The sequence below is a fragment of the Mastigoproctus giganteus genome, chromosome 3 (assembly GCF_048544385.1).
Source record: "Mastigoproctus giganteus isolate SK-2022 chromosome 3, ASM4854438v1, whole genome shotgun sequence".
Classification (NCBI taxonomy): domain Eukaryota; kingdom Metazoa; phylum Arthropoda; class Arachnida; order Uropygi; family Thelyphonidae; genus Mastigoproctus; species Mastigoproctus giganteus.
In genome coordinates this window covers 51,466,321-51,491,113 of record NC_143577.1, presented here as the reverse complement: position 1 = coordinate 51,491,113, position 24,793 = coordinate 51,466,321, and the positions used below count along the sequence as shown (strand labels likewise).

The 24,793-nt window shown below is 38.9% G+C and overlaps 1 protein-coding gene across 1 annotated transcript in view; it reads right to left on the bottom strand.

The window, feature by feature from the left end:
- The window catches only part of LOC150087955 (uncharacterized), a 54,797-nt gene that overhangs the window by 4,833 nt on the left and 25,171 nt on the right, over positions 1–24,793 (bottom strand). The window contains exons 2-3 of the mRNA XM_090370525.1: positions 22,668–22,997; positions 14,330–14,495 (exon numbers count right to left, since the gene is read on the bottom strand). Coding sequence (XP_090226651.1) covers positions 14,330–14,495; positions 22,668–22,997 — 496 coding nt within the window. The remainder of the gene's footprint in view (positions 1–14,329; positions 14,496–22,667; positions 22,998–24,793) is intronic.

Genomic DNA, 24,793 nt, shown 5'->3' with positions numbered 1-24,793 from the left:
GTATTTCATCTGTTTTGCCAGTTTGATTGTGCTTCCCCTTACTTTTATCTGGGGCGGCCGTCTGATGTTGAGTGTTCCTCTCAGTAGAATTGAGTTCGTTTTGGTCGGGGAAATCTCCAGTGTATGCAGGTTTGCCCAGTCCTGGAGCACTTGCAGTGCATGGTTTGCACGGGCTTCTAACTGTGATCTAGAGCTCGCTGCCACCGTTAGGACGAGATCATCCGCGAAAGCTTGTGCGTTGACATCACCCAAGTCGAGTGCCAGGAATTCATCAAAAACAATGTTCCACAGGAGCGGCCCCAGGACAGATCCCTGCGGGCAGCCCCTGCGGACCGATCTTGTCAGGCTCCGGAACGGTGCCATTACCCTGATTTTTCTATCTGAGAGGTAGGATCTAATGCAATTATATAAATTCATGGGGATTTTTGCCTTGCGGAGTCTGCCCAGGACGCTCGGCCACCAGAGGGTGTCGAACGCCCCAGCGAAGTCGACCGCAATTACCAGGAAGTACTTTTCATTACATTGTGCTGCGCTTTCTAGGAGGTTCCGAATTGCTTCAATCGTGGAGAGTCCGGGTTTGAACCCATATTGTCTGGGTGACTCTAGGTCAGCTTCTTTGTAGTGGCTGAGTATTCTTCGATGTAGTATTCTCTCCAGGAGTTTACTTAGTGTTGATAGCAGCGCTATAGGACGGTAAGAGTTTGGTTGTTCAGGTGGTTTAGTTGGGTTTTTCAGGATGAGCTTGAGATGTGCTGTTTTCCAGCTAGTTGGGAAATGGCCCACTCTGAGGCAGCAGTTGAATAGGTGCAGCAGGGGTTCCGGTATGTGCTCCACCGCCCTCTTAACGAGTTCTGGGTCCAAGAGGTCAGGGCCAGGGCATTTCTTGTTGCGCATTTGTGTTGCAGCTTCCTGCAGCTCATCCATGGTAATTGGCGGCTCCATTTGTTGGGTGTTATAGGTCTCGTTTGCCTGTATGATAGCTTGTTGGTCTTCCGTGAGTATATTCGGTGGGTCTTTTATAATGGTGTTCAAAATGTTGGCCACCGAGTCGTCCCATGTTGTGGTGAGGGTGCGTTGCGGCGTTATAGTTGCTGTGGTTATTTCCCCCCTGGGGAGTTTATTTGTTGTGATCTTGTAGACCACTCCCCAGGGATTCTCATTACCTTTAGTTGAGACCAGTCGTTCCCAGGAGGACTTTTTACTTTTCTTTATACTCTCGGTATAAGTATTTCTCAGTACTGTATATTGGCGGCGCAGGTAAGTGACCTCAGCGGGTGGCCACGACCTCCGTGCTCTCTGATATTCCTTCCTTTTTTGTTGGACTAATCTCCTTTGTCGTTGCAGCTCTGGGGTCCACCAGGGCATGGTCTTGCTCGAAAGCGTTTTTCTTTTTATGGCAACTTCAGCTGCCTTGGTTATGATGTTTGTTATTATTTGTTGCAGTTCGTCTGGGTCCTCTCTTATTTCTTGGCCATACTGTCTGGTTTGCCCAATTCTATCATGTTGGGCTCTACTAATAAGCTGTTCTCGGTAGAGTTCCCAATTGGCTTTGGAGATTGCAAATCTGTTTAGCATCGTCCTTTCTGTTGCGATTCTTGCTGTGGTTCTCTGTATCCGGTAGGTGATGGTACGGTGATCCGACGTGGTCCAAGCATTTTGCACCGTCCAGTCGGTCACGTGGGAATCGATATTTCTTGTGATTAGGGTGATGTCAATGGTCGCCTCCCAAAGTGTATTACAGAAGGTTGGGAGGCAGAAAGGTTGATTTTTAACCGTCAATATTGAGTTAGCCAGGAACTCTTCCAGTCTTTGGCCGTTTCTGGTGCCTTGCCGGTCCGGCGTGGCGCTGTGCCAGACTGGGGATCGGCAGTTGACGTCGGCACCTATTATGATCCTCTGTCCTGCTAGGGTAGTTTGGACATCCTGGAGATATGTAATGGCGAAGTCAATCTCGACGCCAGGTCTGCAGTAGAGAGAGACTGCATATAGGCAGCCGACAGAGCTGATTATATGTGCACATGCTGCCCATGGCCTGCATAACTGTGGGATCTTGGTTACTGTTATTTCTGGGTTGCGGACTATAATTGCTGCCCACGGTGTATCTTCGTCACTCTGTACTATTTTAAACCTGAGCAGGGTATCCCCTAACCTTCTTCATGTGAGTGTAGGGCTCTTGAATAAGGATGAGATCAGCATTGTCTTCTTCTGCTTTTAGGCATACTTGGGCGACCACTGCTTTCGCACGTTGCGCATTTATTTGGTGAATTTTTAGCACTCCATCGTTATATTTTTTACGTTGCGTACCCATAATCGGTTCTGAGTTGATATATACACTTGAACTTTTGATATGTCGGACATTTTGGATCTCTTATGGAATGCGTATGATCTAGCCTTAGTAGCTTGCAGTTGACGCATACAGGGTCTTTTGCTTTGTTTGGGCAGCTACTGAAGTTGTGCCCCTTTTCGGAGCAGTGGCCGCAGGTTGGTTCCATTTGATTACATGTGTGTGTCGTGTGCCCATATTTGCAGCACCTAAAACACTTTACTATAGCCACGTGTTCTCTGTACCTGTGGCTACTCCACTCTATATAAATTGATCGCTGTTCCCGAAGGACTTGCCAGGCCTCTGGGGCCAGCTCCACTACCCAGTTACAGTTTCCGCTGCTTCTGGCCCTTGTTTTATACTTGGGCATTACCATTAGCTTTTCATCCCTCTCTGGTAGTCCTCTCTGTAGGTTTTTCCTATAGATTTCCCCGGTTAGAGTCTCGGGGGTGATGTCTTGGTCCACGTCAAATATTATGACAGATGGCCCTTTTCTTCTTAGGGTTTCCGCAGTAAGGCCCAAGGTTGGGATCTTTGCATTGGACATGATTATTTCCGCTTCTTCCTTGGTCTCCGTTTCTATTACAATCCCTGGGTTTCTTGTTTTCCTTATTGCTTTAATTCGGATAGCTTCGAGGTCTTTCCGCAGGTTTTCCATTACCACCTTCTTTATTTCTTCGCTTGTATGTTCATCTTGTCCTGTTGACTTTAGGATGACTATGTTGGGTGTTGGTAGGAGTGTTCTTCTCGAGGACACTCTTGCAGGTTTGGCAGCAGGTCCCAATCATTGTATATAAGTTTTAGATAACTGCCCCTATTTCAGGTCAAGGGATGGAAGAAGTTGGATTATCTTGAATTTGACTGTTTAGAATACGCGCCAAGGTGACTAAGACCATGAGGCGTCGGTATCGTGCGACTGTAACCAAGTGGTCATTATGAAGGTACAGGATTACACACGGCACGTACTAGAATCATTAGAACTTCTTGAATATTATCATATCGAAAATATTCTTTTCTTTGTCTTGTAAAATCCTCTGATCCCATATGATCGTCCTGGAGTAATAAACACGTAATATATTATTTATATTGTGTCTGTAGATTATGTTCAGTCTATAGTCAGTTTGCATGTTTTGAGCATTCCTGGGTAGCACAGTTGGTAGAATCGGCGTCCTCCCAAACTGGGTGGAAAAGACCTGAGTTCGAATCGCGTCAATGAAGGAATTTTTGTGGACGTTTTTTCATAACGACCTCGGTCTCAGGTGAGGATAGCACAGTTTTTTCTCTCCCGGAAACTCGAGTTTGTTTGTCCAGCAAATCTACCACAATATACACGCAATACGCAATTTACAGACATATTATATACGGTGCAGTATTGCTGATGCACCTAAAACTCTACGAGAATCATGAGCTTGTTTTTTAAGGATGAAAAACTGAAGTTTCTTTCTTTGAGACAAACCAGTTCATCTGTAGTGCGAAGAAAACGTTCATCCCATTCTGACGAGAATCTAACCTAGAAAGGCATTTTCCACAAATATAAATCGAACAGCAGTTATAGCCATTGTGCTGGCAACGAAGACTCAGCTACCAAATAGAGAATGGAAAAGAGCCTGCCAGAATGATGTAACCATCCTTTACATCTGGTTGTAGTACGAATCAATAATAAAGACAGCCAAATAAATTACCTAGTCAAAGTGTGAAGGCAGTTATGAAAAAACAAACCTTCATTGATAAGTTTAATCGAACTTGGTTTCCTTGTAAAAATTGAAAAAAAATATTATCACTAAATGTTCAGATATGAAATTAATATTGATTTAACAAGTGTTATAAAGTGAAAATCTATGCGTATAGGATGAGAGTTTCTTTACCGAAAGTTTTGTAGTCGGCAATAGAAAATATTAAGCATCAATAAAAATACCCGCCAAAGCCTGGATTTAACGGAAAAAAAAAAAAAAAAAAAACCTCGAGCCGGAATTGCACAGAAGACAGCTACTTCAATTTCCAGCACATCTTCTTTGAATCAGCAGCGTGTATCCTGGTAAGGTTGCAGTAATTACCAATGCTGCAAAACGTGTTATTCAATTGCAATGACTCCTTGGGATTAAAAAAAAGGGGGGGGGGAGGAAAAAAAAAAGAAAACGTATATTCTTTTATCCAATTACAAGCTGAATATTTTTAACGTCCTTGGTTGGAGGGCGCCTTCTTTCTGATCATTAGTTCATAATTTATTATTTTTAATGCTCTAGCAATATTTTTTCTCGATTTCCGGGGTTTAAATGAAATCGATACTTCTCTGAGTTTCTTTAAGATTCCATCCATAGTTTCGTTGTGCTAACTTAAAATTAGGCAGAAATTATAATACTTATCCAAATTTCACTAATAGCCATAAAAATCCAAATTTTTAAATTATGTAAAGAAAAAATGTAAATAATTCTATTCGTGTCATATAAGTAATAAACTATAAATTTATGGTAATATGGGTGCAGTGTTGCCGTTCTAAAAACTATCTGTTGAAAATCTGATAGCTGTTTATAAAATCTGTAGAGATATCTGTACAAGGGAATATTATATGTTAAATATGTTTTTACAGCAATACAATAATTACCTTGTGTCTCTGCTTTCGCGGTTCACAATAACAACTGTTCAAATTTTTTGAAATTAATCGGAATTGAGAATTAAATTCCAATTTGATTCTGAATTCCGATTAATCTGAAAAATAATGGATGAGTTAATCAATAATCTAGAACCGTGTATTATTCGATAATAGATTAGTTCCAGAGTTAGGATTATCATAAAAATATGGATTTTTTTCCCCATTAACAGCCTCCATTAGCATTAGCATTAGTAGAGGCACATAATGCAAGAAAGCAAGCACATAACATACAGCATCAGCCAAAAAAAAAAAAAAACCTTCCCATTTCACTGATCCATTCATTCCAAATGTTTATCTAGTTCTACCTTGAATTTATTTAAGTTATCAACTTCCACAACAACAGATGGAAGTTTGTTCCAGCAATCAACTACCCGCTGGCTAAAGGCAAACTTCCGCACATCTATTCAACAACTGTCTTTCCTCAGTTTGAATCTATACCCCCCTCAGGTTTGTAATCTGAGCAAGAGGAAGAATCTCCTCAGTATTAAGCCTGCTCAATTCGTTCAAGGCCTTATACACCTCAATCAGATCGCCTCGTAGGTGCCTAGTCTCCAGAAGCTACAATTTTCAGAACTTAAGCCTTTCTTCATCAGATTCCCCCCTTTGTTCCTTTCACCAGTCTTCTTGCCCTTCTCTGTACTCGTTCCAGCAACTATACATCCTTCCTAAAATGAGGCTTCCAGACCTCTACGTAGTACTCAAGGTGTCGCCTGACCATTGCCTTATACAAAGGGATAACACCTCCTTAGCCCTGCTCGCAAAATTCCTGTGTATCATTGACAAGACTCCATGACCTACTCTGGCAGCCTATCTGCATTGCTCAGAAAACTTCATATCTGACTGCACAATTACCCCAAGGTCTCTTTCATTCTCCACTACCCTGAGTGTAACACCACATAATTGGTACATTTCTCTGGGGTTACTGCTACCCATATGCAGTACTTTCATATGTCAATGTTATACTTCATTGTTATGTCAATATTAAACTTCAGTGCCACTTATCAGCCCATCTACCAACTTTTCCAGATCCTGTTGCAGCAGCATACTGTCATTACTGTTATTAACAACCCTGTCAACATTTGTGTCATCGCAAACTTTGACATTATATTTGATATACCTTATATCAAATTTGTACATTTGATATAATGTATTTTGTACATTTGATATAATGTACAAAATAATAATGGGCCCAACACCAAACGCTGAGGGACATCGCTAATAACATTAGTCCACGTAGAGCACTATCCATTGACCACCACTCTCTGTCTTCTCCCACTCAACCATCCTTTTATCCATTGTAGCAAGTTGCCCTTAATGCCGTATAACTTCAAAATATGTAGAAAGCAACGTATAGATGCTCTCGGATATGTTAAAAAAACTCCAACTGAAAACTCCATCTTTCCCCTGTACAAAAAAAGAAACCTGCCATACTCGGACTTTGTAATTCATCACCGCTTGACTTGACGCAAACCAAGAACTTCTTGTTTCTGCATATTTGCCATATTTCCCATTCATTTCTCCAATCAGCACCCAGCAACAACACAATGTCCACTGCTTCAGCCGCTGATAACCAGAAATCCTAAACTAAAATTCATTCCAGCAAGAAGGCGAATTTACACAAACCAGCGATGATCACTCCTGACGTCGTTACTGTGTGCGCTCCCATTAACTTACACGAGTCATTTAAGCTGCGTGAAGGTGCTGATTCCCGGAAAGCGGGCCACTTGCGTTCTACGTGTAAGAACCCTATTGGAAAACCTGTTTTTTTCAAAAGTATCGTGAATATTATGACAGAAATACGTTATGACAAGCTGGCCTTCTGCGCTTTACATAGGCCTATATGTACCCTGTGGAAGAACCTTTTGGTTCCTTAATGTTATGAATGTTATTGCAGAAATGCCAAGTAAGATAGCGCATGATCACTTCGGTGTTTAGACGTTTTGGATCATCAATTCCCAGGTCATGGATTGAACTTATAAACTCTTTGGCGATCTCATTTTTAGTTAATCTACCGTGGATTTTTTCTTATGGAGTTTTGTTAAAGGCCATGGTTATCACTCATCACTGTTACTACACAGAATAAATGTAGGAAATGTCACTGCACTGACGCTGGACTGCTGCTATAACGTAACGCTGGATCTCCAGTGTTATGTTACAGCAGCAGTCCAGCGTCTGGACTAGAGATCCACTTATGTGCAGCAGTCTAGCGTCTGGACTGGAGACTCACTCATGCGCAGCAATCTAGCTTCTGGACTGGAGATCCACTCATGTGCAGCAATCCAGCGTCTGGATTGGAGATCCACACGAGTAGAATGAAACTGGTCACGAATGTTTTCCCATACGTTTGTAGTCACATCGAATTACTCCAATTACAAGTAACAAAACTTGAAGTTTATACCTATATTTTAATTGCAACTTTCATAATCCTGTCTAATTAAGATTAATATAAATATCTTTATTACCATAAAAGCTCATACCATAAAAAGCGAGGATACATGGTTGGACCCGGCCGATAACTCAGATTTTTCATCCCTCGAAACATAGAACACACGTAGTTTAACAACACAGTACACCGACACATCATGGCTTTAGTTACGTGGCGTATTATGCTAAACAATTAAAATAACTGTGGTTTAAAATAAGCCACAGTTACGTTAGTTTATGCTTCAATATTTATACTTTGTACTTTTTACACAATTCATTTCACCCAAGTCGATAATTAAAGTAAATCACATACTCTGATAATGCTGAGTCTTCGAAGTAGATTCATGACAACATTGCATTTAAAACTGACAATAATTCTTTGATTTTTGTAGATTTTTCCAAGTTTTTTCATAAAGGAGTAATATTAGAGATATTCAAGTTATTTGACAAACACCAATACACACAGTTATAACATACGCTCAGAGTCAGAAAAATTGCTGCAGTAAATGATAAAAGACATCAGAAGATAGTTCTCTAGTTAGTTTAGGTATAAAACCAGCATACATCAGTAGAAGCACGAATCTCCTTCTGCTTTGGCGCAAGTGCAAACCGTTATGCGCCTTAGCATTGCATCAGAAAAGTGCCTGATATCCTTTTAAGGAGAATTTTACCCGTGTTTGGGTTAGCTAGTCCCTTCAAATTGACATTAAGGGAACAGTATTTATGCAAATATCCCCTATTATGTAAATTACAGCAACGGCGTAACAACAACAACAGCAATGGCGTAACAACAACAACAGCAATGGCGTAACAACAACAACAGCAATGGCGTAACTTCGTCCTGTGAAATTAGGCATGAACTGAAACAAATGGTGAGAGACTATTACAAGAGATAGCACTAATATCATGATGCCTGATGTACATTTTTGTTGAATATAGTCAGGAATAATTCTTTCAGAACTCACACGGATCCTTCTGCCATAATTCACCAAACAGAGCCATGGCTCATCACTAAAAACAATCCGTTCGCCATTCTTCTTTCCATCTGGCTCCATATAAGCACAATTAAAATCATTGTACTCGATGAGACGTGGCGAGGGAACGTCGCTGTAATGTATAACGCTGAATGTTATTCTACCTCTGCCAGTTAGTATAATATTAGCAGTGGCAAAAATGCAAGGAAGTTGCCATCAGTTGCAAAAATGCAAGGTGGTTCTTGATACTGGATATCCCAAAGATGAATTCACATCACATGGTAAGAAATCTGTACGCCGCAGTGCCAGATATAGGCAGTCTGAGGGCCGCTGATGGACATACTTTACAAGCCCTAAAATAAAGTCGCAGTGCCTCCAAGATCAATAGTAATCGTGTTGCTCCTAAACCTCCCCCACTCCACGACCATGAACTTTTGCGAGCACTGCACCGCTGCGCCCCGATCAATTCGGAATTGTATGAGGAAACTTTAAACGCTTGGACCTCAGCATTACACGCAAGCGACCGTGGCAGGTTGTAAGGCAAAGAAAGAATTATCCTGTTTCATGATAATGGACACCCACACGTTGCCAGCCCGACTCATGCCTTGCTTCAAAAGACGCGCTGGGAAGCACGGGGAGGTACTCAAACATCTTGCGTACAAAGGCTGGATTTAATCGGTATTTTTTCGCTTTTGGAGACTGGAGAATGCTTACACTGTATTCTACTGCTTTCCTCACCATACTGACAACGGCTTTTAAGTAGAAACCCTCACTACATACTAAACTCTCCGCTCCATATACCAAAAAAACTATTATTTTTAGGCCACCCGAATAATTAAATTCATCTGCCGTGCAGTGTGTCTTATGTCTGTTAATTGCGTGTGTTCTTTGGTCGATTTGTCTATTTTTCTGGACGAAAAACCCCAGTTTCTGGGGGGGGGGGGAGAAACCTTGCTATTTACGCACGAGACCGACTAACTCAGCCACGAAGTGAAAAAATCCCATTAAAGTTCCTCGCGTCATCGACGGGACTCGAACCTGGGCCTTTTCCACCCGGTGTGGGGAGGACGGTGACGATACCACTGTGCTACCCGCGCAGACCCGTTCCATATACCAGTCAGCATTCTGTTATGAATTTCTTATAGTCCTTCTCTTTCAGCAATTAAAAATCGAATCATCGATGTGATCCATTAAAGACGCGCCGCCTATTTGAAATGCCATATGAAAAATTACAAAACAACTGTGCCAAAAGGAAAGCGAAATGAAGCAGGCCTTGTTCTGAACTAGCATGTCGACGTATTGGTTTGAGTGCAGATACCCTTTTCCACAGCCACGATGAAAATTATCAAACGTTGAATATGGTTTAACTGAACAACGTTTGTACTGTGTATTTGCAACTGGGGGGAGTGTTCATTCACAGAACTTTATTTCGTAAATCACTATTTGATGGCGTGGACAGATGGATATGGAAAGTCTGTTGATGTCAGATTGGCCAAGGAGGGACATGGAAGTTGATCAGTTACAATTGTTCCGGAGAAGAATCAATTCCCAAAGAGTATTTTATAGATAAACTTTAAATTAGTTAGGATTCTTTTGACATCAAGAGTTTTAAGACAAAAGTATACATAGGGTGATTGACAGTAATTCGAATGGCAGAACAGAGGATTCCTGGAGGAGAGGAACCTTACGAAGTAACGCTGGACAGCTTCAAGTTAACTTCCTATGGGGATTCCAAACAATAGAGGTATGGTCGATGACTGGTAGAATGGGTGTGTTGTACAGGACAGCATATCTGCAATTTTTAAAACAAAAGCATTTCTCTTAATGAAATCAGTAATTCTGAAAGCTTCACTGATGACATGGAAGATGGCCACCGTAATGGAGGTCAGGCGCAAGGACATAAGTATACGTGCTTTGAGTGATCGGGGTTCAGGCCAAATACGGAGATATTTTTGTATTCTCCCTATCTTGCGAACTACTCTGACCTTGTGATCGCCCCGGAGTATAAACAGAAAATTTATTTTTTTATGTGGTTGTCAAATCGGCAATTCTTGAGAAGATGATTCCTCATGTTTCTATCTCCTGTTCAGTGCTGCTTCGCGCCTACAAATGTGTGGGCCCAGCCAGAGTCGTCGAGCACATACAGGTTACTCACTCCAACATAAATGTCTATGATTGCATTATTTTTATTTTCAGACTACGGTACATAAGTAAGAAAAATATAAACATTTGGTTTTGTAACTGAAATGGCTTAACGAATTCAGGTCCAGCCTTCTCACTTACTTTCAAGTTAAATTTGATTTCAAATATCTTAACTGATGTAAAATAAACTATTGTTCATACTCCGGCACAACCACCAGGTCAGTGGAGTGTACCATAAATCAATCAATACAAACGTTCATCGTATTTAGCAATCACGAGCTTGAACCCCGGTCCACTCAAAGAGCGTGTGCTACAGCACTCGCGCTCCTGACCACTCGGCAACTATGCCACGCTACGTGCATCTGATTTTTCGTGATCATTATTAAGTCACAGAAGACAAGAATTAAGTGTAATTACAGTATTATGTAATAATTTCAATAGACGCATGGTTGTAACGCTCCCGCTTTGTAAGAAAATGACAGATCGTGAAAGTTTTATTTAAATAACTAATACCATTAAAACTAAAATTGAGTCTATGAAATGACTATTTCTGAGTAGGTGAAGCTGAAAATTCAAAAACACCTCTATAGCAATAAAAATTGGAGTCGGATTGTTAATAAATGTGCGTATCAGATTGATCCACTTGGATATGGGTCCAAATTGTGCAGTACAATCTGAACGGTTTCACCCAGATTGTACCGCACACAACGAAGTTGGTGGTAGTGTGATGGATAGATTTTACGTGGCGTCGATTTGGTTGTTATCGAGTAAAACCACGAATGCAACTGTCTATTTCTGCAGTAGCCGTGTGGTCAAGAAGGGTACAGAAGTACATGCGTTTGAGTGACTATGGTTCAAGCTCACGTTTTTAAATAAAATCACTCTCTACTAATAACACTGAGGTTTCTCAATAAGTTACACTTAGAGAGTTTTATTAAAGAGAATATTATTTCTCATTACAACTGTAGATGGGAATAGCTTTGGAAGGATATTTTTGAAATTTAATAATGGACAAGTTAGCGGCATTCAAAAATCTGCCCCTTACGACAGTCTTCTTCGCTAAGCTTCGGTTTGCTACCTTCTCTGCTAAATTTCGCTTTGCAAATGCCTGAGTATTTCTTAGTTGGAAACATTATGAATTTTAGGACGATACACTCTTACTTTCATCTTACCTACTCTGCAATACCAAGTAACTCGTTGTGAAGCTTCACAACGAGTTACGCCGACCGGGCTAGCCAGGTGGGTAAAGTGCCTGCCTGCCTGCCTGACAACCCAAAGGTCGCGGGTTCGATTCCCGCCTCGGGCTTGGATCAAAGTACTGCAAAAACCTTGGGAGGTGCATTATGGCCACAGAAGCCTATGCGCCAACAACTACCAAAAAAAAAAAAAAAAAACAACGAGTTACTTGGTATTGCAGTACTTTAAAATATTTAAAGTATTGTACCTAATTTCTAGTGCAATACTTGGGAAACTCGTAAAGCTCTTCCATATGAGAAAAGTAAGTCCATATTAGAAAACCTTTATCGTGTTATAATTTACTGGTAAAAGGATATACCCTAATATTCCAGAGTGGGAAAAACACAACTCGCGAGCAAAACAAGTCCCAGGAAGTCATTTAATCGGGTTCTTGGCAATGATCAGATATTAATAATTCTTCCCTTCATCAAAGTTGGTTCTTGTAAGAACAGGAATGATCTCTTACTTATTTTAATAGTTGATCTTCCTACTGATTTTAATCTTGGTAAATATCTTCCCACCGTACCGAACACATTTTGCAAACCTTTCTGTGCAATTGCAGCTACAAATTCTCAAATATCCACCAGCAGTTACTTAAATGCTGATCTGCAGGTTGTTTTCCACTGGAAAGAAGAAAACTCAGCGAACTTTAATCCTTCTAAAATCCACTGTTGTATTTCTGGAGAAAAAAAAAGGCTTTTTTTCTTTTGCAAATTAAGAAATCTTTATGCAATGATAATACTAATAGATACAAGACACTGCACTAAACTTTGCCACCACAAAAATATTAAACTATACATGCAGTTATATTATATGCAACTATTTTTAGATAAAATTATATGTACTCATACTTAATAATGTGGCTGTTATAGGCATATTTGTATCTTCCATCACCATAAGGGATCGTTGCCTTTCGCAAAAAAATCTGTTTTATTCTCAAGGCCGAGGCCAGAAGAATTGACAATTATGTCGTTACTACATATACATATAGAATTATTAAGGACATTTGGATTTGCAGCGTCACAGTCGCCATGGGGTGTCCATTTTTTTGTTGCAGTGTATGGGCTCGAACTCGCAAATTCCTTACTCGGAGGCCACTGGACCATGGCCGGCCCAGTCATCTTATTGATTTCAAATAAACACTAATAAATGCATTGAAGATTTAAACTGGAGCCAGTCTTGTCTGGCCCATTCATTCGTTCTTCGAATGAATATAGAGAAGAGTTCCAAAGCGCCACTATGAGTATACAGTGGTTATTTGCTTTATCTCTCTCTTTATGACAGCAATGTTAGAGTGGCACATCGCTTTTAGCTATCGACTTACGAACACACCTACATTATTAAATGATTAAATATTTAATCATTTATAGATTCGGTTGTTATAAATACAGAATAAACACAAAATCAGTAATAAACAAAATAAATATGAATCATTTATAAATACAAAATGCAAAAAAAAATATTTGGTTTTATTTTTTCAGTGTTATTGTGGCACTTTGTAGCTGGCTGCCACTGCCCGGCCTCTACCCTTTCATGACATATGCTTATCATAAAGATTATTTTCTCTGCACTGAAAGAACTGGGGTTTTCTCTTTCATTCTCGACATCACTCTTGTTCAAAGCAGCTGCTAACTCCATACAGATCATAATTTCATCCCGCCATGGAGTATTCTTCCCATATCTGGAGTAGTGCAGTTAGGTTCATTAATAATCTCTCATTTTAAAACTCCCTATCGCACAGACATTCACTTTTTGCTGCATGCCTTTTCCACATGTATATAAATGGACACTTCATGCATCATTTATTCACGGTTCAAAAAGTTATAAATGAGGAAAAGGCAGTTCATGGAACGCCCTTTTTCTCATTTATAACTTCTAATCATTCTTCGTATCGAATTCTTGAAAATTACAATCTACAGAAATTGAAGTCCGACGCCAACAAGTATTTCTTGCTTTCTTAACCTTCAATCCATAAAACGATACTAGAGTACGAATGAGGTCCAATACCTTCAGTGTTTTGAATCAAGGTTACCATAAAAAAAGAAAAAAGGATTCTGTTGAAAATTTATAACTGATACATTGTGCTACTAATGATGGAATCGCTACATCGTAATGCCTGCTGAAAAGAACCAGTTATGGTTTTACTAAATACATGATTCTAATACTTTCGGTCAGATGCAATTCGTGCAGGTGTAATGCAACTTAAGATTAAATCGAATCATTAAGCTTATCCTTCCTTGCCTGGTTAATTAAGCTTATACCCATATGTAATTACTGTTGGCTAAAGTAAATTTCTAAAACGATAGAATTTTCGTTTTTCAAAAATCATATTTTTGATTTCGTGGCATTTTATACTTTTCTTTATTGTTCTTCCTGTTCCATCTTTCCACTGTCTGTCTGCTTTCAGGGACACTCCATTTTGAATATGGGGGTTAAGTTTATTTTCGTTTCTTTTTATCCTGTTAGTCATTTATATCAAATAAAGGTGGATAGTTTTCTGATTCTAAATTTAAACCAGTTTAGTTCTTATATACGGCAAAAGATTATGTAAATACACTGCCTTATCCTTGGAAATCTTACCATCTGACCCATCCAGGACGCCCACAGGAATGGCTAATATGGTCGAACAGTTGGTTGGGCGGGCATGCGAGAAGAACCGGTCGGTATTTACGGCATAACCAGAACTTGTTACAGTCGTATACATATGGAAAGAGTCCTCGAGCCACAGGACAGCGAAATGATGAATCTGTGAAAAGAAAAGAAAAAGGAAAGTGATTTTTAAACAAATGATGTTGGAAATAGTGACAAAAATATTCTAAATAAAAATTCCCTAATGATTAAAAAATGAAAAATAAGAAAGGATAAAATCTGAATGGCACACATATTTCACTTAAATTTAACTTAAATTATGTTTCTGTGATTTATGTTTATCAAATTTTCTATTAAATCAAATAGTTAACTAATATTAAATACTTTTAACCACTTAGTGGCGGCGGTTGCATTTTGTTTTCATAACCAGTTGCAATTAATGAGTTTCAGCTGATTGATCACGTTGCAAGAAGCAAAATAAAAACTGATTATGATTTATGAAATTATAATTTTTTTCTATAATTTAAAAAAAATAAATTAAATATTATTAAAAAATGTTAAATGTCATTACAAATTTAAAAATGTTAAATTAAATATCAAGGCAGCGCGATTGAAATTATTTGGTCTTCTGCTGAATACACGAGCGATACCGTATTGAGTAGGAAAATTCTCATCCTGACCGAACTAGTAACGAAACTAGCATACTTTCAGAAGTGTCTTTTGGTGGGGGGGGAGAGGTTTGTCCACTGGTTTGGTATGGTTGAAAAATCTTGTGGGGGGCCCAGAATGATGTGACGAGTTAAAAACGTATTATTGCTTTCATAATTCTAGCATTCCTTGTGTGTATAGAACATATGGAACATATAAGGTCATCGGCATTATGAAAAGAGAGAGATACCATGTACTGGTATAGGACGCTAACCAATTTTGGGATGGTTAGCGTCAGAGAAAACTACAGCGGAACTCTTGTTATCAAGATTTCTGTTGGTATTTTTTTTTTCCACCCTGAACCATTTCTAATTGATACGTTTGTATTGTTCTATGTCTGTTTGAAAAGTTCATGATAACCACGCATTGATAGTGTCTCTGTTCATATTTTCCATGGATTTGACTATTTTCACTTGCTGCGCTGCTGGAAGAGGTCTAGTTGTTGTCACGACCGTAGCCACGTGCGAGTCTGCTATGGTCGTGATAACAACTAAATATGATGGTGAAAGGCAGTGTAACGTGTCCGCACCAGGCTGCATAAAGAAGACATTCAGATAGAAAGGGCCGTGTGTGTGTGTGTGTGCAATTCACCTAGAGAATAACGTGACCTAAGTGACTTTGAGCTCGGTATGATAGTCGCTGCAAGACGTGCCCAACTAGAATGGCCCAACAATAAGAAAACATTCAGCTAACTGTGGTCAGAGACAGTTTATTGATGTGAGAGGCAGACGTTGGGTGAACAGAGTTGTACTGTCTAACAGACTTGCCACAATCGGTCAAATGATAGAACAGCGCAACAATGGGATGTAAGGAAGTAAATCTGTACACTCACAATGCGTCGAACCCTTTGGCGGATGGGGGGGTATAGCAGTAGAGAGCTTCACCAGGTTCCGCTCTGTCAGCTAAAAACAAGCAGCTACGGATACAACGGACAAAGAAATAAGGCTGGACATTTGAGAATGTACAAAAAGGTAATCTGGTCTGATGAATGGTAATTAAGGACCTTAAAGTTACACTGCTCGACAAAATTAACAGAACAAAATGTTTCCAGGAATATTTTATTGTGAATAGTGCCGCCGAAGGCGAATATGTGATGTCATATGTATTCTAGCATGCAAATTCCGAGTATCCCGTAGAAATTGATCTAACACCTTACAGAGCCGCACATTGTGCAAATTATTCATGCCTTTAAAAACACAGGTTACGACCACATCACTTCATTCAGGGGGGGGGGTTGCTTGCTTGCTCAGTGGGATAGCACGTCTCCAATACTCAAGATGGCAAGTCATCGTCTTTTAGATGATTCTTTGAGATGACGGGCCGTTGGGCGACTTGAAACCGGGCAGTCGCAGGTGGAAGTGGCACGTTGGCTTAATGTGTCACACAGTGTTGTCTCCGCAGCATGGAAGCAGTTTCAGGAGAGAGTAAACATTACAAGAAGAGCTGGCAAAGGTCGCCAGAGGGCTACGTCAACCAGAACAGACTGCTATCTGGCTCTAACAGCAAGACGGACCCTATGATATCCTGTCACAACTGTCTCTTGAGGTTGCTGCGGCCACAGGTGAAAATATTTCCAACCGGGCTGTATTAACAAGCTCAATTCAAGTGGACTCTATGCAAGGAAGGCAGTGGTTTGTATCCCATTATCCCCAAAACCACCACAGAGCTCGTCGAAACTGCTGCCATGAGCATGTGACTTGGAGCCCTGACTGATGAGTCCTGTTTTAGCTTATAAACAGATTCTAGCTGTTATTTCATCGGGAGACAACAAGGAAGAATGCGGTAGCATTTTTCAACATCAAAGAATGTGACAGTTTCTAGAGGCGGTGTTCTCGTATGGCACGGAATAATGATCACTCGCCGCACTCCCCTTCATGTTTTTGATACCATAACTGAGCAGAGGATACCGAGAACAGATCCACAAACCCTATGTGCGACTTTTTAGGGGTGCGGTTGGCCCAGACTTACTTGACATGCACGACAGCGCGACTGCGCATAGAGCTCAAGTGGTGGAGGAATATCTTGAAACTGAAGATATCCAACGACTGCCATGGCCAGCACGATCAGTAGACTTAAATCCGATCGAAAATGTGTGAGACGCCCTTGGGCGTCTCATTGCACCCCGACAGTTAACTCCTCGGTCACTTGGTGCGCTGTCTGCGCTGGTGGAAGAACAGTATCTGTTGCCACAGAATCTTATAGACACCCTTATATCGATTATGGTTCACCGCCGTCAGGCCTCTTTAGCCGTTGGAGGGGATCATACGCCATACTGATGTCATGTGACCATATTTTCGAGCATCTTTTATCGACTTCTCTAATGTGAACTTTTTGGTAATTCTCATACAACCCCTATAAATGTCCCTTATACCCTGTCCAAAGTTTCTCGCTGTCTCCTCCTTTTAGTGTTACGCTACCATACCAAAATTTGTCTGGCTTCATCACAACCTGCACGAGTTAGGGCACGTTTTATGTGTTCTGTTAATTTTGTTGAGCAAAATTTTTACTACAAATTATTTAGCAAAACTTTATGTAGTACCATTATTTGTAACTGTACAGAGCCAAGCATAACTACCTCATCTCTAAACATTATCCTCTCTGAACCTAGTAGTTGTGCTCCTAAAAACTTCAACATTAAGGAAAACGGGGTTTAGCAACTTGAGCATAAACTAAAGAAGTATTTTTTTAAAATAATATTTATGCACTAAATCCATCTAACCTGGGAAAACTCATGCAGTGCGTTACTGTTACCTTACAGGATATCATTAATTTGATGTATTGTATTTATTGAGATCGAGAACAGATGCTCAGATGCTAAAGGAAAATATACTGAAGCTTAACAGAACTAAAGTTATTAAAAAGATTTAAAATTACGAGTAATGACTGACTGTATGATTGGCTTCCTTTCCCATAAGAAGTCAGTAGGATATCTACATACGCTATAATTAAAACCATCCGTAAAAGGAAACACGTATAATTAAATCTGAGCATACATATCTAAGTTATATATCTTTTAATGACTATATAGGAGGAATTCGTAAAGAAGTTCGTCAAGGATGCCCGATGTCACCATCGTTGTTTAATATTTATGTAAATGCAATAGTCAAAGAATGGAAGAATACTATCAATTGTGGCTTTAAAATTGATCAACTAACTAAATTAAATTCTTTATTATTTGCGGATGATCAAATAATAATAGCTCAGCATGAAGACGAACTTCAAAGATCAGTTTTTACCTTAAATAATATTGCTAAAACATTCGGAATGGAAATTTCAAATGAAAAGACTAAAGTTATAGTATTTAAAGGTAATTATCCAATCAGAAGCAAAATAGTAATAGAAAATATCATCCTGGAACAAGTAAATTCATTTAAGTATCTTGGATGTTATCTTTCTTATGTCGAAGAAAAATACATAAAATTAAAGCTTTCTTATTTTCTAAAAGTTACAAGTTTAATTAAAAATATCCTAGAACCGAATAAATTTCAAAAGCATACAAGAATAAATGCTTATAAGGTGATAGCAAGACCCACTTTACTCTATGAAAGTGAAACGTGGACAATTAAATCAAAAGATTAGAAAAGGATTGAAAGTGCTGAAATGAAATTTATTCGCCGTATCAGTGGCTATAGGTTATTAGACAAGAAGAAAAGGTCTGATATTCGCAAAGAATTAGGTATTGATTCAATAATAGATAGAATCGACAAATACAGAGAAAAATTGATTAATCATTTGGACAGGATGCACACAGCAAGATTACCAAAGAAGATTTTGAAATATCGGCCAGTTGGAAGAAGAGATCCAGGACGTCCGAAGAAAAGATGGACTGAGACCGGAACAGGCCATCTGGCCTAAATCCTTGAAAGGATGATGATGATGACTATATATATTAAATCATGAAATACCATACAGAGCAAACACAGTACTAAAGATAGATTGTCTTAACATTGTAAGGAGCAACCGTATAGGAAATTATTCTCTTCACAGATAACGCAGAAGCTTGCAAGAATGTGCTTATATAAAAATCCCTTTTCAAAAGCGAAGAGGTAGTTAATCCCCCTCCCTTTCCATGTGCGGGTTGAAAAATCGAGAATTACTTCTAGAATAAAGCTCTACTCCCCGCGCCTGTAGTCGGCTAATTATAGCTTCTATCGAAGAGGCCTGTGGAAATTCCTCTAGACATCGACGGGAATCGAACCCAGACCCCTCCAAACATGGCAGCGATATATCTTGCTGATTAAGCTACTACGGAGGACCCTGCACGGTACACAATACCTCTAAACTAAATATTCAGACAAAATGTTTTATTGTATCGCCAGGCCAAGTGAAGTAATTACAACCGCTCCGCAGCTACTCCTACTATCACATTTACGCCCCGTCAAACAGTTTATCTTAGCGACCGTTAGCAAACTACGTAATAGCGAACTTCGTGACATCCACAGACATGAAAGATTAACGAGTAAATAACGTTAAAGCGAAGCAACGTAACAGAAAAGTTGTTCAGCGAGGATAAGCTGCATTCTGAATTATTTGGCGAATTTTTTTATGCGTGTTCAAAAAGTGCGTAATGCACTTCATGTCTTCCTGTGTCCGTCTGTCCGTTCTCATATAACAACTCAATGAGTGTTCATAGAATTTTATATCTGTAATACAACCGGGTGAGTTGAGAGTGGTTCTAGCCCACGTCACCACTAAATACAAGTAATGATAATACTGTGTCAAGATTTTTAGTTGTGAACCGCTTTGTTTATGGTCGTACAGGATTAATAAACAGACTGCTTTAAGTAGCTTAAATTAAGTTTGGTTTGTGGAAAAAATGGCTGTACGTTTCAGTCAATCCTGTGTTATTCCTGCGGCAAACTGGAGTGAAAAAAAAAATTATCCGAAAAGACTTGGAAGTCCTCTTTTTGTGAACCCAGAGTCCACAAAAGAAGACTATTTGGGCATCCTATTTGAGCTGCAGCAAAGGGAAGAATGTCACATTTTTCCCTCTGCTGTTGATGCTCAGACTTTGAAGGGGATGTTTGTGTCTCCTAAAAGATCCCTTCAGTGTAACAGCTCTCACAGCGTGGAGGATGAGGGAACATATTGTTATGGGCACAGTTGTAAATTTTCAGGGCCCATACACCACATCACTATCAGGCTCTAGAAAAAATATCCCTACTCAGTCCATAAACGAAATATCTATAAACAAGTCCCTACAGAAAGAACTTAGGACAAAATGCTTCTTGTTTACAGAAAACCCATTTTACTTGTAAATAGAAGGTTGGTTTAGAGGCTTGATACACAACTCAGTATATCAATTGATTCACAGTATTTCAATTGATGGTGGCAGCAGTTCGTCCGAATTGTAAGAGTCGTGCTTGCTGAAAAATACTGTGGGTGGGAGGGGGAGAGAGCCTTACTTTCTTCGCTTAAGATCAGCTGACTACAGTCCCTACTGAAGAGGCTTCTAAGAGTTCTTCCAGTCACCGATGATATTTGAACCCAGATCTATCCTACTTAGTGAGAAATGGCGGCGAGCCTACTATACTAGTACAGAGGATCGCAATTAGATGAATTATCTGGATAAATAGAGACATTTTACGAGGGTGCTTCTTTTTAAATGAAGAAAATTCAGTCAAGAAAGACGAATGCTGAAGCTTATTGCAGGAAATTGCATGATTAGTCATGAAAAGTGTATCAACAAACAGTTGAAACACTTTGTTTTAATGTTTACATCCACGAATATTAGAAGAATTCAATCCTCTTAAAACAAAGTACGTTCCGTTTGCATTATCTAAAAATATCCCCTGAGAGTAAGGTCAATCAATTTTTTGGGCTTTCATATAGATTCTCAGCTTCATTCTTCTTCTCAAAACTAAGTGTTTCTATCGTAAAGCCTTCTGATCAGTGAAATGTAATTTGCACTGGTTTCAAACAGAATAATCGTCATAAGTTATTTTCACATCTTACCCCTTTTTCTATATTTCTCCCCCATCTGGTAATTTGCTCCAAGTTTGTCATTCGGCCCATCACCTCCGTCAAATATTTTTGTTTTCCACCAACTGAATGTGAAAATGGGTTATTCTTTCCCTGCTCTCTTTATATCCGCCTTCAAATCACACCATCAGTTAGGTGTAATGGAAGCCAAAGACGATCATCTGCCCATTGACACTTCTTGCAGCAAAGGACGATTTCCTCGATATGTGGGCCTACTGAACTGGAAAATTCTTCCTGGATACACGAAATCTGCGCATACTGTTCAACATAACCTTACCAGACTGAAGAAGATACACTCCTTTTTCATCAACAAAGCTATGAATTGATGTAATTAGTATAAACATTTTTGCGATTCTGCCGTTTAAGGACAATTTCTTTTGACTTTTTGAATAATTATTGCGTGATTTTTATATTTCTTTTACAAATCTGCTATATAACTTGCTGAGTTTTAATCCCATTTTGTTTGTTTTAATACCATTTTGTAAAAAAAAAAAAAAAAAAATCCCTGGTCAGGTCGGGTTAACCTGTTCTGGGTATTGCCCTTTTTGTCATTAATATCATCTCAGGCAATAAAGGAATTTTATATATATAATTTTTTTCTAATGTTTTCAGTTCTTTTAGTCCTAAAGCAGGGATGTCAAGCTGGCAATCCTCGGGTCCTTTGAACTTGAATAAGTGTTTTAATCAATGGCATACAAAACAGGTTATTACAGGCTAATATTAAAAAAAAAAAAAAAATTTTAAATGTTGATGCGTTTCGGAATGGGTCTCCTCAAATTGGTAAAATAATAAAACCCGGAGATCTTATTCTTATACTTTCAAAAAAGTGGAAAAAATGTCTATTTATTCGCCAGTAAAATATGGACGTTATTTTCCAGGAATTTATCAATTTAACATGAATGGGCTTCGCAACGGGAACTTAAACCTCAAGATTCTTTTAAATAAAAATAATATTACTCCTCTCGCCACCGCCAAAGAGTCTAAAGTCCATAAAATAGACTAAGCTAATCATTTTATTTGTATAAAAGTAACATAAAAATTAGCCAAAAATTCCACATAAGGATCTCACATTAGAAATCTTTAGAGATGCAACGAATTGCTTTCGTACCAATTGTATCAGTAAATGGAGATTACTACGTTGGGATTTAATGATAAAATACTTTTATTTTATACATATTGAAAATAAACATAAATTATTTATAAAAAATCTTTTATAAATATCTTTATAAAATAATCTCTTATAAATCTTTCATGTAATTCTATTATATTCATATCAAATATGTTGTGAAGTAATAAATAGATAATATTGCCATGTGCCAAAGTATGATCTTACAATCAATTAAAATATTTAACTTCCAACTAAATGAATTAAACGTTGTGTTCTAATGCCATTATAATAAATGTAAATAAAATAAATAATGCGATTCTTATTAGTATATCGAAAACAGTAAATAATATTTTTATATTTAAATGATTTACATAGAGGGGCACAAATAATTGCATTGCCCCCCAAGCCCTACATAATATTGCTACGCCTCTGCTTTAGACGTTTACCATATTCATACGCAGTGGTAAATAGGAGTAAATAGTACTTGTTAGATTCTCAATTAGGGGTAAGAGATAAAAAATGTATACCCACCAGCAACACTGCTTTGTCCATCTGATGAAGAGGATATGGAGCCGTCAGATCCTAATACCCCGTCACTTGGAGGTGCTGCAAAGCTTGCGCTGTCTCCTGCTGCCAATGGCAACAGAGGTGGTGCTAACGTACCAAAAATCCCTCCCCTACCATCGCAGTCAACTCTGTGGGCGTGGTCACACACGAGGACTGCAGGGCTAAACGCTGTCCTGTACGGACACACCTTTCTCACAGCTTCTCCGTGGTCGCACTCGTAGAAAGCTTGGCAGTCGTTGGGATCGGGGAACGTTCCCCACTCCTTCACACAGCGTCCGTTCACGATATATGGCTCTACGGAGAGAAAAGAGATGACGCGTCACATAAATCGATTGTATTCACACGCGCCAAGTATATTGAAACAATTTGCATTGTGATTGAGTACAAGAATAAGATAACAGTTTAAAAAAAAGAAAAAAAACCTAATCAGAACAATCTAAATATTAAAGAATAAATGGAAGATTAATTGTTTTGATACAGGAGCCACCGATGTCGATCCTGCATATAAAAATGTCTTCCTTATTATGATTACAAGAAACTGATTGTAAACAGAAATATGGGGAGAAATGTAGATTCATTATGGATACATCTTTTCGCCAACAGAATGTAATTTGTAAATGAAATATTCGGGGTTTTTTTTTTTTTTTTTTTTAACTCGGAGTTGAAAATCCATATACATAATTACAGTAATTGAAAGAGGACTGATCTTTAGAGGGTGCGATAGGTTAATGAGTCATAGACCAAATCCTGACCATTGACATTTCGTTGATTGACCAATCGGGAGTTAAGTAACTGCTCTCTTGTGACGTTATTTTCATTCTCTTATTTTAAGATAACTTGCCTGGACATCCTGACCATTGACATTTTAGGCCTGACATAGCCGAGTGGTCAGTGCAGTTGCGCACGCTCTTTGAGTGGACCGGCGTTCAAGCCCGTGACTGCTAAATACGATTAACATTTGTATTGATTGATTGATTTATTGTAAACTCCACTGATCTGGTGGTCGTTCCGGAGTATAAACAAGAACATTTTTTTTTTTATGATTGTGCATGTGATGAAGGGATCGGTATAGGGTCAGGTTGTTGTTGTTGTAGAGTTTTAGGAGCATCAGCGACTGAGGCTATATTGCTACGTGTATATTGTCTGTAAATTGCGTGTGTTCTGTGGTCGATTTTTTATTTGCTGGACGAAAAACCTGAGTTTCCGGGAGAAAAAATCATGCTACCCTCTCCTGAGACCGACTAACAGCCACGTTGTGATAATGGCCCATAAAATTCCTCACGTCATCGATGGGACTCGAACTCAGGTCTTTTCCACCCGGTGTGGGGGGGAGGGGACGGCGATCCTACCAGCTGTGCTACACTCGAAAGCTGTTTTCCAGAAAGTGATACTCTTTATAAAGGTAATTACAATATAACGGAGTAGCACTAGTTTAATTTGTAGTTATCTCTTAATGTAATTAACCAGCAAAGGCAACGACTCGTTTAAAATCATGATTAGGGGAATACACAGCTTATTCAACAATTCTAGTCAAACAGTAAACTATCTGAAAGCGAAGCGTTTAAAACAATTTTTTAAGTTCTTCATCGGTTAAAATGTTTAAATGGTATTTTAACACACTTCTCCTGTATAGATTACTACACCTACTCTTATAGGGAGGGCTTGTTGGATAAATTTTGCACTCCTACGTAGGAGAAAATCTTAAGTGCGATTTTTTAAATTGTTCGTAATCCACTTCATAATATTTATCGATCAAGTTTTAGTAATACAGTATCTGAATTGCGATTATCACTTTTCTGACGTTTCTAATGTGGTAATATTAATCCTTTCAAAACCCACCAGCGACAAAACTAAAAAAAATTTATTTTTCGGATTTTTTTTTTTTTTTTTATAATTAGGTACTGATAGTCATTCTTCTAACAGAGGGGTCATACATACAGAGGTGATATTGCGTGAGCGGTGCAAAAAAAAAAAAAAAAAAAGTTTGCGAATCAGGAACATGTTTAAAAGTGTTCGAACATTAGCGAAGATATTAAAAACTTGCAGAATGACACCCGGCAAGAACCTTACGATGTTTCTAAAAGAGTTGA